This window comes from Watersipora subatra, chromosome 11 (genome assembly GCF_963576615.1).
Source record: "Watersipora subatra chromosome 11, tzWatSuba1.1, whole genome shotgun sequence".
Taxonomy (NCBI): domain Eukaryota; kingdom Metazoa; phylum Bryozoa; class Gymnolaemata; order Cheilostomatida; family Watersiporidae; genus Watersipora; species Watersipora subatra.
In genome coordinates, this window is record NC_088718.1 from 4,783,477 (window position 1) to 4,801,624 (window position 18,148).

The following is an 18,148-nucleotide window of genomic DNA, read 5'->3' on the forward strand; positions in this document are numbered from 1 at the left end:
TATTGCGGCATCAACACCGAGATACGGTGATATAGTGTGAACTAGCCTTGAGGCATTGTGGGAGGATTTCGAACAATGACATATTGGCAGCTTAGTAATTTTTAGGCACTCCGTAAGGAGTGGAAAATACCGTAACCAGGTGCCGGAAAAACATCATTTTCCACATCGTAACCTGAATATGTCATATCTTAGGGCCACTGTATCCTGGTGTTCACTGTATTGCGATACCTACTTTTATTGAGAAATAAAAGGTGTACGTAACCAACCATTTCTATTTACAACCAGCTGATTTCTATTTAGAACCAGGTACTGATTCTTCATGTAAACTGAAAAATCTACATGTAGAGATCAGAGTCTGAATTTTATCAGTTATATAAGATGACCCCAACCTTTTAAGGGTGAATTTTTTTTACTTTAAGGATCGTTTTGTAATATACAGTACTTCTGACACTTATCGACAAGCGCTGGCGAGAACCAGCCCCTTGGAGCCTGCAGCAATAACATGGATTACTTAGTTTCTCTACTTGCCAAACTAACTGCTTGAAGAGATCCAGAGTATCTCCTCAACCAGCCTGAGTGCTATCCTAAGTTTTTCATGACAAGTTTATGTGTAACTTTCTAGCTAGAGTGACAATGCTCGGCTGTTGACAGGAGAACCATGAAGAATAAAGAGAGGAGATAATGAACGGCAGTGGTTAACTTTTAACATAGAAGCAACTGAGACACTCTTCTGTCAGTTAACAACTTTCTTCAGCTTGGCTCAACCTTTGCAGATCCTTCGAAATGTTTAACAGCGATGACGGCTGCTATTTACAATATTATAAAATTCTTTATAAAAATACAATATTAATGGTAGACAAATGGTCTTAACATGATGTGCACAGAAGCTGCCACACCCTCCCCCACAGCTCTCTCACATACACCACCTCCCACCACACCCTCCCCCACAGCCCTCTCACATACACCACTTCCCCCGCTCATCAACACATCTCTGCACACCCACATACACACATCCACCACTCACACACACAGCCACATGCAAAGGCCACCAAGACAAACACTAACGATAAAGGCCCTACTCTTTCCCAGAACTGCTGTCGATCTTTATCCATGCAGCCACCGCAGTAGACTATGGCCCTGTATAACTGTCTCTTACTCGTCGCAGGTATCGTGTTGAGTGGAAACGAGTTCTCACTGACAGAGGACATGAAAGTCCAGAAGTGTTGACACTTTATCACCGTCTTACATCTGCAGAGAAGACAACTACCCATTTTCACTGACTAAGCATAATTTCCAGTGTCACCTCTACTTACACTATATAGTCTATATATTCAAGAGCACATTTTATATGGTAACACTGTCATGTGCTGGATTGGGTATTCTCGATTCATTCTATAGGCCAAAGAAAATAATGACAACTAACTCAAAAATACTGAAAATACTTCCACACAACAATAAAATAAATGCACTATAAAAGATTTAAAAAATGAGAGAATACCTAAGAATAGATTTTTATTATTGCTTCACCTCAGAGACATGCGAACAGAATGGGAGCTGCGTAGGATCGGAAAAAAGTGGTGAAAGGAATACGCAGCAAAAACTTACTCTAAATTAGATTAGGTGAGGTTCAAACTAACTTATTTAACAAACTAACTAATAGTATACATTTTAATTCTTCTCATAATTTATGGTTTTTTACATTAATTTTTACCTTTGGACTCTTCATATTTGTTTATCAAACAAAATGTTTGAGAAACGTCAAACGTCTTGTTTTGAAAATCACTTCAAGTGTAGAACCAAATATCTGCTCAAATTTTCTATCAGCATTTGAAATTTTATATTAAGGTAATTTTAAGAAGAGGTTAGATTGTAGAATTTATTTCTGAGTATGCTATATAGCCACTATAACTGAAAATGACATTCTTTTATGAAATTTAAGGCTGGTTCACACTATATAGCCGTGTCTCGGCGTTGATGCCACAATACTTCGGTGATCGTCGATGATAACCGATGTTAACACTATCACAAACTTATTCCGTTTGCATCAGGAAGTACTCCATGAAGTAGTGTTCCCATTTCTCTTTTTAAATTTTCATGAAGAAATCTCTATGTTTTCGCGCGCTGGAATTAAATACTAGTCCTGCAGCAACTATCATAAACAGATATGAACACATCACGCTATCCGCGACTACGAATTACTTTCACTGAAATGGTTCACATTTGAAAGGCAGTCATAGATGATCAGCGAAATATCGGGAAAGTTTGACAGCTGCAAACTTTCCCGACGTGTCCGCGTTGCTTCGTCGATGGTATCGGTTCACATAATCGACAATGAACGCCGAAATGAAAACGTTGACAAACGACGATATAGTGTGAACCAGGCTTTAATTTGATTTGAATCTTAACCACCAATATAATTTTGACCCTTTTTACACAGCCAGTCTTGTAAGCCAGCTGGTCTGCCAGCCTTGGCCTTGTCAGTTCTAGACAGATTTTCTTTTTGCTGGCTTTGGCGGTGCAAATTGTAATTCCGTCAGCCTTTGACAACCCTGTTGCAGACGAACATAAATAGCATACAACTGTGCCTACCTGTGGCTCCTACGAACCAGAGTGAGCAGAGTATGCAGCGTCTCTTCCAGAACCTCAACCTCCGAGTTCCACAGAGAGAGGGTAAGCTGAACCTTATCGATAATAACATTGATTAGATGGACCGCACCTTCTGTATCGGCCCCCAATATTGTTTCCAGAGTGGGGCTCATCTGCACAAGAAAATTGTTCCTTCTATATCCATACAGATGTGGTGAGTGCACAAGCAAGATGTCCTGATATAAAAACTACCAAAATCACTTCCCAATAGCTGCTGTTGAACCAAAGGCGTGGTTTGCAGCTATGATTGCACTTGACATTGGTATCGGGGTTACTGGAAACATACCCCAATTGCTATTGAAAGGCCTAGGGCTAAGCTCACAGCCATCATTGTGAGTGATATTAGTGATACTTTGATATTTAATGACAAACTGCAAATGATGTTTGATCAGAGCACAAACTTGAAAATCTTTAGCAAAATTTTGCTTTAAAACAAATATCGGCAACAGATTCTGCTGTCAACTTTTCGAAAATCTGGAAGAAGCCAGAGAATAATTCAACAAATGAGATCTTTGAAGTCGGAAAGAAATATCAAAACCATAGTTGTTAGCATGAACCAATACTCTAAACATCGTAAACGACAAACTCTACACTTTAATCAATTACCTACCTCTGAATAATTTTGTTCCAATGGTGTCAGGTACGTGTCAATAAATCTTCCCAAAAAATATGAACTAGTTGAATCAAGTTGTGGACTCAGAATGGAACCAAGGCTATTTTGGACGGCTATGGACTCTATATAGAACAGCCTCAGTACACTTGAAAGCAGCCTAAAACAACGTAGCATGACACTGTGAGAAACAGCACCAATAACATTGTGTGACCTTGGCCTGTTTCAACCAATTTATGAGGTCAGGCTGAAGGATGAGTCTCGATTCATTCTATAATAGTCCAATGAAAACAAAGACAGCTCAGAGGCTTGCTAACAAAGTCAGCACGCATGATAACTTGAACTTTTATGGATTACAAGCAAAACCAACTACTAAAATGCGAGCAGCAACCCCAGGATTACCTGAGATTTCTTTTATATTCAACAAATTGTAAAATAGACAACTGCTTTCACGACAACAATCCATGAATACATTTATTGAAAGCAATTGTCTATAAGGCATGCGAAGGCACACTGTCGAGTTTCTAATCAGATAGATCCCGATGCATTCATATAGAAAGTTTGGATATTGCCGATCGATCCTGGTACTGCTTGAATCAATATTGCGAATAGACAACTTAGTTTTAATACTTCAGATATCTGTATTAATAGATTTCACATTGTTACGGTGTGTGTGAGTGTGTGTCTGTTAGTCTGTCTAAACATGCATTTTCATATTTTTAAACTAATTTTATCCAAACTTCATAGCATATGCTCCAAGCCTTCTGCTAAATCGCTAAAATATCTGAGAACCAGCCTCTTTTAGACCCACTTGCTGCCATCTGATTGAAAATGACAAAAACTTCGTGCATCACCAGGCTTTCCGCTTGTAATTAATAAGCTAAACGTTTTATTTAAACCATAACTGCTACGTACTAGAAATTCCAGTCATACAGCCCATGACCAAAGAGATATTGGAAAAAATAAAGGGTACTGCTGGTTGAGAAATGCAATATTAGCAGTCAAATGGCACTGCAGTGCAATAGGATAACTGCAATGGTAGCTGTAATGTACTGGGTGTTATTATGTACAACAAACAGCAATAATGAAAGGAAAAGATTATATGTTTATATCTTCCCCCTGCAATAGGAGAGATGCAATATTAGAAGTAAAATGGCAAGCTGCTGTGTGATATACACAGTTTGAAAGTTGGTTATGTTGAATGCAGAATGGTTATCTGTAACCAAAGTGAAGAGATGGGTCTTGATCACAGAAACCACAGTCGAGTGTGTGAGATTTAGAGTTATCTACACTAGCAGGAGAAAATTCTCAGTTATTTTGCAAAGGAAAATTTGATTCCTGCTTAATTACAGCAGATTTTATGGTCAATAAATTGAATGCATGTTTACCATTAGTGCGAAAACATAGTTTTGAGAAAACTGGTGTTAAAGTTTGAGAAACGAGAACCAATGCACAATTTTGTTTACATTTCAAAATGTCATAGCAACCAATATCAAGAAGTTGTGATATTTATCTAGATTTTTGTATTTATATGCAAAAAATATGCTGAATTTAAAACTCTAAACAGATTTTAGTTGGTTGTCATAGAAACAGCTGTATATCTATAAGAAAGTGTAGGCCTATAACTTAATTCTGCAGACATTAAAAACGGCTTGGCAGTACCACGATATTGGGCACAGTCGCAATATCATCAACAAAATCTTTAGACAAATAATAACATTAACATATTGCATTGTCACTATATACTTCGATCGTGTAAATTCAAATGATTATTCTTACAACTAAATATTATAATAATCTCATAAAATCGAATCATTATTCTTACAATTAAATATTGTAATAATCTTATAAAAATCGTTAGAAAAATATCATTGTCATTTCCTTTACTTTCACTGCTTTGGACATCAGTTGGCATACCAAAGTACTCATTATAAGTGTCCAAAATGTCAGTTACCTACTTTAAAATTGGCAAAAAAGAAACGATTACTTTTCAGTACTTCTACGTCAATTACAGAAACATTCAGCAATTGGACAATACCATAGACTGGTGAAATGTACACGTTTTTCTCATGAAATGCGCACGACTTGATGGTTCTACTCTCTGTCGCACGGCCTTATCGGCGTTTTATTGGCCGGTTTTAATTTTGATTAAAAGCGGCTTGTCAAGTTTTTATTGCGATTTTAGGCCAAATTAATCTGTCTATTTACGTATAATCCGATCAGATGAGTTAGTTTTAGGATATTGTCTACAAATGATAAAGACTTGGTAACATAGTTAAATAGGTTTATATGTGTTCTGTATCGTTATTATACTTAAATGACTTCATATAACACTGGTTAAATTTGCTGATGAGATTTGGGCACAAGGGTTTGGGACGGCCGTTCATGAATAATTTTCGTGAGTTGTGTGCACATATGCATTTATCATAAAGCTCCCAAACAATCGATTTGCTGGTGTTTGATCGTGGGACTACTTTTATCGTTTATTCTAGGTAAATCAGACACGCTGATTCCGATTTTGTACTCAGAGAAAAGATTGATCCACCAACTTTCAAAGTCATGGAGGCTTTTATAAAGAGTTTCAATATCCATCTCGAAAACAACACAATCGGCACAACAAGCTCCGCCCATAAATATGTGACGTAGCCTAGGTTTTTAGGAACAGAAGTTAGGAATGTTCAGTCCAATTTACAATGATAAAGATGGGTGTCTTAAAACCCATTTTTATTTAAACTCAGCCTTCAAAATAATCTCCGTCTTTTATGAAAGGTAGATAAACTATTTAAAATTGCTCGTAGCTTGTTACAAGATGTTTAATAGGCTGAACTCCAAGAAAAATGAGCTCAAAAAAGGGCAATTTTACCACAAGCTAGCGTTGTTATCGCGCTTTTTTGAGCTCATTTTAAAATATGCAATGTTAAATAGCTTATCTACCTTTCATAAAATACGGAGATTATTTTGAAGGCTGAGTTTAAATAATAATTGGTTTTAAGACACCCATCTTTATCATTCTAAATTGGACTAAACATTCCTAACTTTCGTTCGTAAAAAGCTAGCGTAGGTCACATATTTATGGGCGGAGCATGTTGTGCCAATTGTGTTGTTTTCGAGACCGACATTAAAACGCTGTAAAATAGCCTTCATTACTCTGAAAGTTAGTGGACCAATCTTTATTTTGAGTACAAAAACTGAATCAGCGTGTCTGATTTACCTAGAAATTACGATAAAAGTTGTACGTGGCAGTTATGGTTTAATTGCTGATTAAGTCCATAGAGTTATCTCCCCCTAGAGTGATAACTACCCTAGAGTTTCCGGTGCCATCAAGGAGCGTTTAGGCCACGCCCATTTTTTGTGCTAGTCGCTCGTAGTGATTGGCAGAACAATAACATCAGCCATGAGAATGATCATGAATTTGCACAGTTAAGATAGTAATTATTGCTCATATTAAAAAGATGATGATTATAGTTTATTACTCCAATATATGCTTATCATTTAAAGCCATTCAATACTTACATAACTTGCAAAGACACTGAATAGACAGTGTTAAGTAAGTGAGTTAATGCAATCAGTTACTCATAGATAAGATAGATGGTCATACTGGGGTTGTATTACATTAGTTTGATGGAAAGCTAATTGACTGCTATCAACCATGAGCTGTACTACCCGGCGTTGCCCGAGTAATAAAGAAGTCTTTGGACAGAAAATTTATTTTTACATATTATAACATACTGTATACAACATTTACCATTTTAACTTTTAAACTCTATTCCCTGGTTGCAAATTGGAACTGTAAATGTTAGGCAACTCGTTATGAACACCTGGGAGTTTGGGGGGCGGTGGCGGCCCCCAATGGGGTTCGGGGCAGCGCCCCGAAGCTTTAGACCTTTTAAGCATCAACAACCCTCAAAGTATGCATAAAGGCAATCAATTGTAAGTATCAAAATCTATATAAGTATATTGTTTATGGTTCATAGTAGGCAAAACGTTTTTTTTATTCAACGACCAATATAAAACTCATGACACTACAGATTTCTGTAAGGGACATTGACAGAACAAGAGCTATTACTTATTTATTGCAATAGCTCTAGTTCTGTCAATGTGTCGATGACACAAATATTTCATAACTGATTCTGTATCTCTTTCAATATCTTTATATATGTAAAATATTAGAAGATTATTTAGCCGAGCCTGCTCCATGGTGCTCCTCGTTGATGTTTTGATTCGCTTCAATGCAGAAAAGGATCTCTCACTCACTACATTACTGGCAGTCAAAACCAATACTAGATTAGTGAGCCTGGAAATTAGGGAAAATGCAAGTTTGGGGTCTTCACACCCTTTCACCCCAATTAAAAGCAATAAAGTTCAGTTTATAAGTCTTAACAAAGTCTTACAAGATCACTCATTTGGCGAAATCACCACGGAGACATTAGTAGTAGAATGCTAGTAGCTAATAGATTAGTTATTGGAATTTCCAACCGGTCTTGGAATTTCCAACTTGGAAATCCCAAGTGAATGAGCTTAGAACGTAATTCTTAGTACATAGCCGCCGACAATCACTAAAAAGTTGGGGCGGCTCAGCCGCCCAGTCGTTCCAGAGAAGACGGGCCTGTTCTTTAGTACTGCTATTTCTTATACGTTTGCTTTGCTTATTCTATGACTGTGATCATCACATTAACAGTATGCCAAATGGTAGTTTTTGTGCAGCCTTTGGCTGCTCCAATTCTAGTTGCAAGACACCAGACAAAAAGTTCCATGGATGAGTCGTTGTAGTTTAGTTTTGTCAAGTTACTCATTCATTTTTTCCGGTATATTTTATATTCACACAATAATATCATCAGTAGTTGAAATTAAAAAGGCTTGATTTAGCTGTATCAACAACTGAAATGAATGATCAAAGGTGTACCTAGAGAGATGATTGATTTGAATCATGTCCCTTGTTCTATCAATCATTGTTATGGTGTAGTAGGTATGCAAGCAAGTCAGTTACTTGTTTGATTCTGAACCCTCACTACCCTTTGTCTGTGTCCTTCCACTACCAGCCACTGGAGTTGATTACTGTTAGTTTGTGTTATCTATGACCTAATGCGACTGACCCTCCTTTATTTGTCACTCATTCACTATTCAGTTAATTTTTTATAATGTATACAGATTCCCGCTGAAGAATGAGAAGATGGCAAATAGATGGGTTCTTGCAACCAAGAGAGTAAATTTAAAACTTACTCCGTCAACCAAACTGTGCTCAGATCATTTCACAGATGCTGACTACACAGGTCCTCCAAAACAATCAAGATTGTTTCCAACTGCTGTTCCTACTATCTTCAACTTCCCAGAACACATGCAGGTTAGTTTGTTACGAACAGTGTTATCATCCAAAATAGACTGTGCATGTAAAGCTTCTTGATTCTTTATAAATGCTTTTATGTATGCACTCGGTTTGGCTTAGATCTTTGGTATTCTTGTAGTGTATCCATACCAGGTGGAGACCCATGAATTATCACGGAATTATTAACATAATTTTTAATATTGATCGCCCAAGACGCAAACTACATAGTATTAGTTTAATACAATGCTTATGTCCTTAGCCGAAGAAATCTCAACCAAGGAAAAAGAGACCACTCTCGAGCTCTGGTGATGAGACAGTAGAAGACTCCGCAACAGCTAGCTTTATTGACCCATCTCCCTCTATAGCATCAGAACATGACTACTTTGCTGATAAAGGTTTGCAAAATCACTATTGCAGTAGTCATCATACCATGACCAATTAAACGCATGACAAAAGTATTCATTTATGTTACTTGTCGGAGTCATCCTGCTCAACAAATATTAGTTGGAAAAAATATAATCCATCATCATGAAAGTTACGTGGCAGTAAATCTATTTTGTATAAAGGTTATTATTATTAATATGCGAGTCTGTTTGGATAAAACTGGCTGTGATTTTAGATGAATCTCTGACTGATAACGACTGATAATTTATAAACACCAGTAATATATATATATACATGTGTATGTATTGGGATGCAGTATCTGAGTATCTATCTACTGATTTCATTAACTCACTTAACACTGTCTATTCAGTGTCTGTGCAAGTTATGTAAGTATTGAATTGCTTTAAATGATAAGCATATATTAGAGTAATAAACTATAATCATCATCTCTTTAATATGAGCAATAATTACTATCTTAACTGTGCAAATTCATGATCATTCTCACGGCTGATGTTATTGTTCTTGTCAATCACTACGAGCGACCAGCACAAAAAATGGGCGTGGCCTAAACGCTCCTTGATGGCACCGGAAACGCTCGTGTTGTTGAATGCACAGTTATCACTCTAGGGGGAGATAACTCTATGATTAAGTCTATGATCAGCAAATGAACTTTTATGGAGTAGATAAATCCAAAGAGATAGCTCCTATTTGCCAAAATTATCTGCTTAGCTAATAAGGTAATTAGAAAATAAAGCTGATATAGTAGGGGCTCCTGCTCCTGCAATGTAAATAAACTATTCCAGGAACATTTACGTTATAAGAACAGTAAAATACCTGTAAATTGCCTCATCCATTCCAAGATCTTTTCAAACTCACCTGTTTAGCCAGACAAAAAGGATAAACTTGATTTCTTTTAGATTGTAGACTGAACCGTAACACTGCAGTATCATTGGTTTGTATCACCAACTTTTCTCATTTTTGCTGATTAATTTCACTGATTTTATAAACGATGATTGCAGTAATTTTACAATAAGTTAACGCGGAACATACATATTTGATGTCCATTTACAACGATTTGTTTATTTTTCTAGACAGTAATTCTGCAAATTAAAACTAATAACACATATTTGATACGCCTACAATAAAGCAAAACAAAAATGTATTTTTACTAAAAGAAAAACGGAGTCTAGCCAATCGCCGTCTATCTGTATCCAGGGGTCAAGATTAGGATAAAAGATATCTTTTGACGATCGCCTTCAAGTATATATATACAACTGTGCACTGACCTATTCCCTGTTTTGTCAACAAATCTGACGATCTATCCCGACGAACTAGAACCTCATGGAAGTTGTATAGTGTATATATATATGTATATGGTAGATATAATGCTATACCCACGTCGTTTTTTTTTCGCAAGTGCGGCAAGATAACTTAACGCTCAACCCGAATTTGAAAATGTTAGTATACATGTGTTAGAAGCAACAAATGCTAACTGCTACTAACAACAATTGCTGATTGCTAGTCATACCGTAGTAAGCTCGTAGGATCGCAGTAAACTCAAATTTAAATTGTCATTGGTACAAAAACTGTTGACCTTTATTTACTGAAACACAAACTTCAGGTTGTTCTCTGAGACTCAGCGGACAAACCCAGAATATCTTTATACGATAAAAAGCAGGCGCTGAACAAAAAAGACAATCCTACCTGATGACATGATCAACTCCATTCGTCTGACTAGCTTTCACAGAGCATAGCTCAGGTTTCGTAATCAAGCTTAGTGTCTGCTGAGAATCAATAACCTTAGATTGTGACACGGAATAATGTAATATCTTTGTGGGTATCATGGCCGTCTCTCCCTGTGCATCGTCTGTTAGAACTGATGCTAAAAAAAGAAAAGGTTATTAATAAGTAGCAGTATGTATGGCGACTATTAGTTAGAACCTTGCTCAGTTAATCTTGGGAGTCATCCCTCTCTGAACCTCTGATACAGCCTGTTCATCGATACACAACTCTAAAAGAGCAAACACACTGGGGCGAATTTATTGCGAACATAATGAGGAGCACAAAGATATCGCTGCACTTTCTGGCGTGTGCCCAAACACACTTGGGCGATTCATCAGCGAGCGGTAACGCGGACATGCTCGCAAACAACCAATAAAATTCTGTATAACCAGTTTCTTTGCAGTTGTTAATAAATAAATACACCTTTAGTCAATATGGTTTCTTCTAGACAACCACGCAAACAACTTAAACTTTTGTTAGGCATATCTCACTTTTGCAAATTACACAGACTACACAAAAAAAGAAAAACGATTCTGGGTTCTATAAATAATAATTTATCATTCTCAAGATGGTCGACCCGCGCAACGATGACTCCCAAATGTTGGTCTTCAACTGGATATCTTTGTAATTTTTTTGAGTTGTATCGCACAGGACCGGGTGTGCTCTTATTAAATATATGAGCAGCTCAGTGTTCATTTTGGTGTTTCAATCGTAACAAAATAAAAAAAGACTTGTTGTTGTATGTTGATAAACATTGACACGAGAAAATTAGCAGCCAACGTAGTGAATTCTGTTTAAAAACAACTAATCAAAATGCACCTTGTGTCTGATAAAGCTCTGATTGAGCAAGTCTAGCGTCATCGCTCAGCATCAACTCGTCTAGCGCAGATTGTCACCATGGGGCATGATATTGCACTGCATATCGCCTAGTGTGTTTGCACCTAGAGAAATCACCACAACAATGTTGACCAGCTATACAACTGATGAGCTCTCCAAAGTCACTTCACACCACTACAGAGATGTAAAAACAGCCAATATGAAGCATTTCTGGTCACGGAGAATCCATCTTAAATTGTTTTCAGTGTGTTTCCATGCTTCGAATCGATTTGTAATTGCTCGCTGCTGATGAATTCGCACCCTACCGTTTCAACAATTTTAAGTTGCACTATATATCTTTCCAAGATTGGCGATGTATCCCTCAAAATAAAACTTGCTAAAGTGGACTCGCTTTCGGGTCATGATCACTTTTCAATGTATGCTTAGTCAACTAGCTTTACTGAAAAATTTTTTTTTCTCTTCGTACGAGCAACCCATCCTTTGAATGTAAACATAAAGGCAAAAAGTCAAAGAGAAACAGTAGTGAGTAGTGGTGGAATCTTTTCGTAGCAGACACCCGCGTGGTTGTGGGCTGAAACTTTTTCAACATTCACTGAGAAGAGTTTAGTTAAGTATTATTGATTCGGATCTGTCAGTCGTGAGCTTTCTTATGTTGTTGAATAGCACTCCCACATCGAATGCCTTCACACAAATTTAGCGAAACAAAATGGCGCCATGTTTAACAGTTTCTGTGAGTCGGAGTGGAAGCAACTCCAGACCCATTTAAACCATGAAAACGCAGTGAATTTGTGATTGTTTGGGAATAGACTGTGGCATCATGGTGTGAGTAAGGAGGGGTTCAATAGCCGCCTAAAAGAGACGAGAATTACAGAGAGAGATGGAACCTTACTTGCTATTAGTAGCAGCCAGTGTAAATCCTCAAATATCATGTTTAGCTGCGCTTGCCCAGTATCATCAGTGACCCCTGATTTGACCTGCTGACTGTGTTTCTCTAAGTGCACCTTTAGCCATTCACTTCGCTCGTCTATTAACCTATAAAAGACTCAACAGTGACAGGCTATGTCAGCCTCCCCTGATAATAGTGCACACGGATATCAAAACAACAACCACCTGGATAATTACCACTCATTCTCTTAAAAATAAACTTACACAACATTTTAGTAGATTTTATTAGAAAGTATCAGTATTGTTCTATCATTTACGATTGTTTTTAATGTTTGAGGTGATCAGACTGTCAAGATGTTTCAAGATTAAAATTGACAAAACATGATCACGGTTAAAATGCTCAGATCAAGCGAAAGTGTGATTATGATGTCTATAGTTGCAAAGAATATAAGAATAATGAGACGGAACTATATCACCGCTTCATGAATTGATTTCACCTAAATCTTATTTCACTGGTCGATGCCGGTAAAACAAATCAGCTAAATTGTTACCTGGCTAGCGTAGCAAGGCTGTGCTCTGGCACTTCACGGCCGACAATTCCAAGACTGGCTAGCTGCTCGGAGAATCTTTCTTTGTCAGGCCTGTCCTCCTCCTCATATTCGGTTTCATCAATCACTGGCAGCGCATCTAAACCTGGCAACCGAAAGGATAAACTACAAATGCTATAGCAATATATTATTTGATTAAAAATCATTCATTGATTCGCTCTAACCTCAGCCAGCTACTAGACAACCAGCTATTAGAGTACCATATAGGAACTTCTTGATATCAATAAACTGCCGCTATTCAATAGAATTATTTGTTGAATCAATGCCAGGTTAGAATGATAACTCTATGAATCATACAAGAACTCATCAAGAGAATACAATAAATAACTTGGTTACATGATACAGTATCATTTACTTCAATAACTCTAAAACTGTATGATGAGATATGCCAACTCGATTGATCAACACCGAAACATTTTTATGATTTTAAAGCATTTTATGTACTATTTCAATTACATTATAAATTGTGATTTAATATTTAATTTACTTTATCACATATTCTTCCTTGTATAAGTATAATTAAAATATCAACAACAAAAATCCAGTATGAAATATTTGCCGAATACTCCAATCTATGTATACAAATGAGCTTTGATAACAAGCTGCCTGTATTTGCTCGCCAAGATAACCCGCCACCTGTGGGCACTTGTCATCGTACCAACTTACCGGTAGACAAGTTTGTGATGTGAAACTGCACATAAGTATTGAAAATTTCTGTTGCTTGTTTCTTAAACTGTCCTTTACCAAAATGGTCTTCCTCCTCCAACAACAGAGTCGTCCAACTAACGAGCAGCTTCTCCAAGGCTTCCATAAACACGTTGTCATCGGCCTCAGACTGGAGTCACACAAAGATGCAAATATAAGTTGATCAAATATCCTACACACTCAGCACCAGATGACAATAAGGAAATGTATGACCTGTTTATCAAACAGGCCATGACTGTAAGACAACGTAATGGTACACTCATGCGTGTGGAGTTTGGACAAAATCAGCCAAAAACTATTGAAAAGCATAGAGTTTACACAGACTAACAGACAGACATAATGACAAAGTGGGATTCATTGATATAGATTACGGCCATTTTCATGTTTCTGATAACATTACCAGACAATTGATTCATCTATTAGCAGTCAAATAGACATTTTGAGTCATTGGTTGCTTGAGTCACAACACGTGTTTATTGGACAGATTATTTAGAATATATTAGCCTATTTGCTATACCAATGAATTCTAAACCAATGAATATCTTTTTGCACACGTCTGTTATTAACAGAAATACCGACTTTAGAGTTTCATTAAAGATCTAAAATATTTCATCTTATAAATTTATTGATATTTTTATTTAATTTTTATTAATATAAATATTCAAACGTTTCAATTGTTAAAGGTTGACTTGCAACAAAATTCACATTACAGTTATTTAGTATCAAAAGGTTCACCATGTCTTACTCTGCTGTCTTGTAGGTGGGAAATATGTGGAAATGTGATCACAAGCTCTTAAAAGCTCAAAAACGAACAGTTAATCGCCGCCATCATGAAAACGCCGTAGTTTGGAGTCTCTTTATTTCGATGACGTACTCAAACATTGTGGTTATTGTTTTGAGACCTGATGTTATCACCTGAAATTAAAGGCCAATAAAAGGCTCAATATAAAAGGTCTCGTTGCACTAGTTTATGACAAACACTTCGGGTTCTACTGGAAAGCCCGTAACAAGTATAGACGCTCGCTACTTTAGTTTCGTTTCAGTTTGTTCTAATCATCTAGTAGTGATCTGATCATGTGACATACTTCCTGCCAAATGGCGTGAACAGTTTCTGCAGCATTTTTCGACTATCACAGATGACTAACAGGCTCCTCATGTTCATCAGAGGATGATATGCATGCTTTCGAGCTAAGGTTAAAAAATTAAACGAATTTTTACGGTAGGTTTTGAGATATCAGTGCTCAAAGTGACAGCATTACAATGATGATGAAATAGACGCGTAAGGCCAATAGACATGGTTTTATTGAATGTGTGAAGCATATTTGTGAAAATATTTCAACGAATGACGTTGCATGAAAGTGTAAACAGAAGCACATCGTGTTCAACTATGTCCCATTTGAGCCATTTTGGAAAGAGATTCTAATCTACGGCGGTTTTGTGATGGCTGCGATCAACTGTTCGTTTTGAGCTTTTAAGAGCTTGTAATCACATTTCCACATATTTTGCGCCTATAACACAGCGGAGTAAGACATATGAATATTGTGAATATGGTGAATATTTTGATACCAAATAACTGTTATGTGAATTTTGTTGCAAGTCAACCTTTAATTTGAGGAGGCCAGTAATGAGATGTACTTCATTCTTCACTTATTAAATGAGTTTCAATTTGTTCGGGATACGCATAAAAATTAACACAACGTCATGACAAAAAAATAAGAAAACAAGTCTGGAATACTAACGCTGTCGCAAGCCTTGGCAGCAGTGATGTACGTGCAGGTCAGAGAGGTCATCGAGACGAGGAAGGGCTCAAAGATACTGCCTGGGAGTTCAGCAAATAGTTGAATCTTGAACCAACGCAGAAGGTTTTCGTAGATGGTGGAAATTCCTATAGAGTCATAGCTCTTCAGTTCGAGACTGTGGTAAGACAGGAACACAGGCTAGGCAGAGTCAAACAGAAAGAGGAGACAACTGAAGATTGCGCATGACTGACTATTTTACTTTCACTAAATGTGGATGGAAAATCTCAGAATCCAAGTTGGTTTTTACCGAAATTGTAACACAAAGTAACTGAACCAAAGTATGTTTAAGATTACGAACTTTCTGTTACGGGAACCTTCAATCCGCTATCCCAATTACGCCACAATGCTGTTAGATTACTAACTTTTAAAACGATTTGTTCAACTCACTCAGCAATTCGTGAATTCTGCCTTCAAATTGTTTTTTGGCATATATAACGAAAATCTTTGTTGATGATTATTAATGCCAATAAAATATATACACCTATATATATATACATATATAAATATACATCTATATATATACATCTATATATATATATATACATCTATATATACATGTATATACATCTATATATATACATATATACATATACATCTATATATATACACCTATATTTATATATACACCTATATATATACATCTATATATATACATCTATATATATACATATATATATATATATACATATATATATATATATACATCTATATATATACATCTATATATATACATCTATATATATACATCTATATACCTATATATATACATCTATATATATACATCTATATATACATATATATATATATACATCTATTAATATACATATATACACCTATATATATACACCTATATATATAAACCTATATATATACATCTATATATATATACATCTATATATATACATCTATATATATACATCTATATATATACATCTATATATATACATCTATATACCTATATATATACATCTATATATATACATCTATATATACATATATATATATATACATCTATTAATATACATCTATATACCTATATATATACATCTATATATATATACATCTATATATATACATCTATATATATACATCTATATATATAAATCGTAGTCTTTGTCTTTTTGGTAAACCTTATATCCAGTTATAGCAATTAAAATCTAGCAATGAAACATCTGCACGACACTGAATTTGATCTCAGGACCTCTAGATCCAGAGGCGGCAAACTTGACCTTTAAGCTACTCGGAGTGCGATGGGTTCAAAGGCAAATAGTCATTACATCAGCCAAGATACTCACCCTTAAATCGCTTGCTTCGAGTTGATAACTAGCGTTGTTTAGCTGGCCAAAAATGTGAGTATTGTTTTAGTAAAGATTTTAGTAAAAATCTAGCTTTCCAGGTGAGTTACTCAAATTCATTAGGTAACTATTCTATTACTCGTGCAATAGTAGTTAGGGCGCGGACTTATGCTCAGTAGGTTGATGGTTCGAGCCACCCAAGTCACTTTGGTGGTGCTAGGAAGAGTATTATAAAACCGCAATTGCACTACATAAATTAATGTCTATAGACACTGCTCAGAAAAAAGACATCGCAAGGCAGCTTTCTCACAGGGATATCAGACATGTTTTAAAAAAAACCTATACTACCAACAAAATTCTACCATTGATATAATTTTAGCCGTGTTGCTATCAAACCTAATTTTTAGACACGCAATTTAAATATATTACAGGAGGTGCTCCGATAACCTAAATAATTGATTTTAGGAATGTTTACATTGTAGGGATTTTATGTCATTCAAACAGTAAAATACATGTAAATCGCCTAACCCGTTCCAAGATCTTTTTAAACTTAACCCTTTGGCCATACAAAAAGGCAAAACTAGACTTATTTTTTTAATTTTTGAGCTGTAGCGTAATTGCAGTATTATTGGTTTGCATCGACAACTTTTCTTTTTTTCTGATCAATTTGATTGGTTTTATAGATTGTGATACTTTTACAATAAGTTGATGGGGATCGCTCATCTTCGACGTTCATTTATAGCGATTTGCTCATATTTTCTAAACAGCGAAGTCTATTCTGCAAAGTAAAACTAATAACAAATATTTTATACGTTTACAATATAACAAAAATATTTTTGCTATAAAAAGAGCGGTACTACCTGCTGATCGTCTACCTGTATTCACGGGTCAAGATTAGAGTTGAAGATAATTTTCAATGCTACTCCAACTCATGACATTCAAATTAGTGGACCGACGCTGTAACACCTTCACCAATCGATCGCCTTTTATGTATTTATGAACAATTGCGCGGCTAGCTACTAATTCTCTATTTTGTTGAAAAATTCGACGATCTATCACGATGAGCTAGATTATCATGGAAGTTGTAGATATAATAAATATAATGATAAACACACGTCATTTTTTTCTCGCAAGTGTGGCAAGACAGGTTACCATTCAACTTGAGTTTGAGAACCTGCCTAACTAGACACTTAACGCTATATGGAATTTTTTACATAGTACGAAGCAAAAACTACACATAAATTATCTACGTTATAGCAAGTACACATTATAGG

General features: G+C 36.0%; 1 protein-coding gene across 1 annotated transcript in view; it reads right to left on the reverse strand.

Moving 5' to 3' along the window:
- LOC137407749 (exportin-4-like) overlaps positions 1-18,148 on the reverse strand; it is a 56,298-nt gene that overhangs the window by 12,272 nt on the left and 25,878 nt on the right. Inside the window, exons 9-16 of the mRNA XM_068094131.1 lie at positions 15,520-15,694; positions 13,742-13,910; positions 13,019-13,160; positions 12,472-12,614; positions 10,668-10,845; positions 3,257-3,416; positions 2,590-2,759; positions 1,080-1,248 (exon numbers count right to left, since the gene is read on the reverse strand). Of these exons, the coding sequence (XP_067950232.1) occupies positions 1,080-1,248; positions 2,590-2,759; positions 3,257-3,416; positions 10,668-10,845; positions 12,472-12,614; positions 13,019-13,160; positions 13,742-13,910; positions 15,520-15,694 (1,306 nt within the window). The remainder of the gene's footprint in view (positions 1-1,079; positions 1,249-2,589; positions 2,760-3,256; positions 3,417-10,667; positions 10,846-12,471; positions 12,615-13,018; positions 13,161-13,741; positions 13,911-15,519; positions 15,695-18,148) is intronic.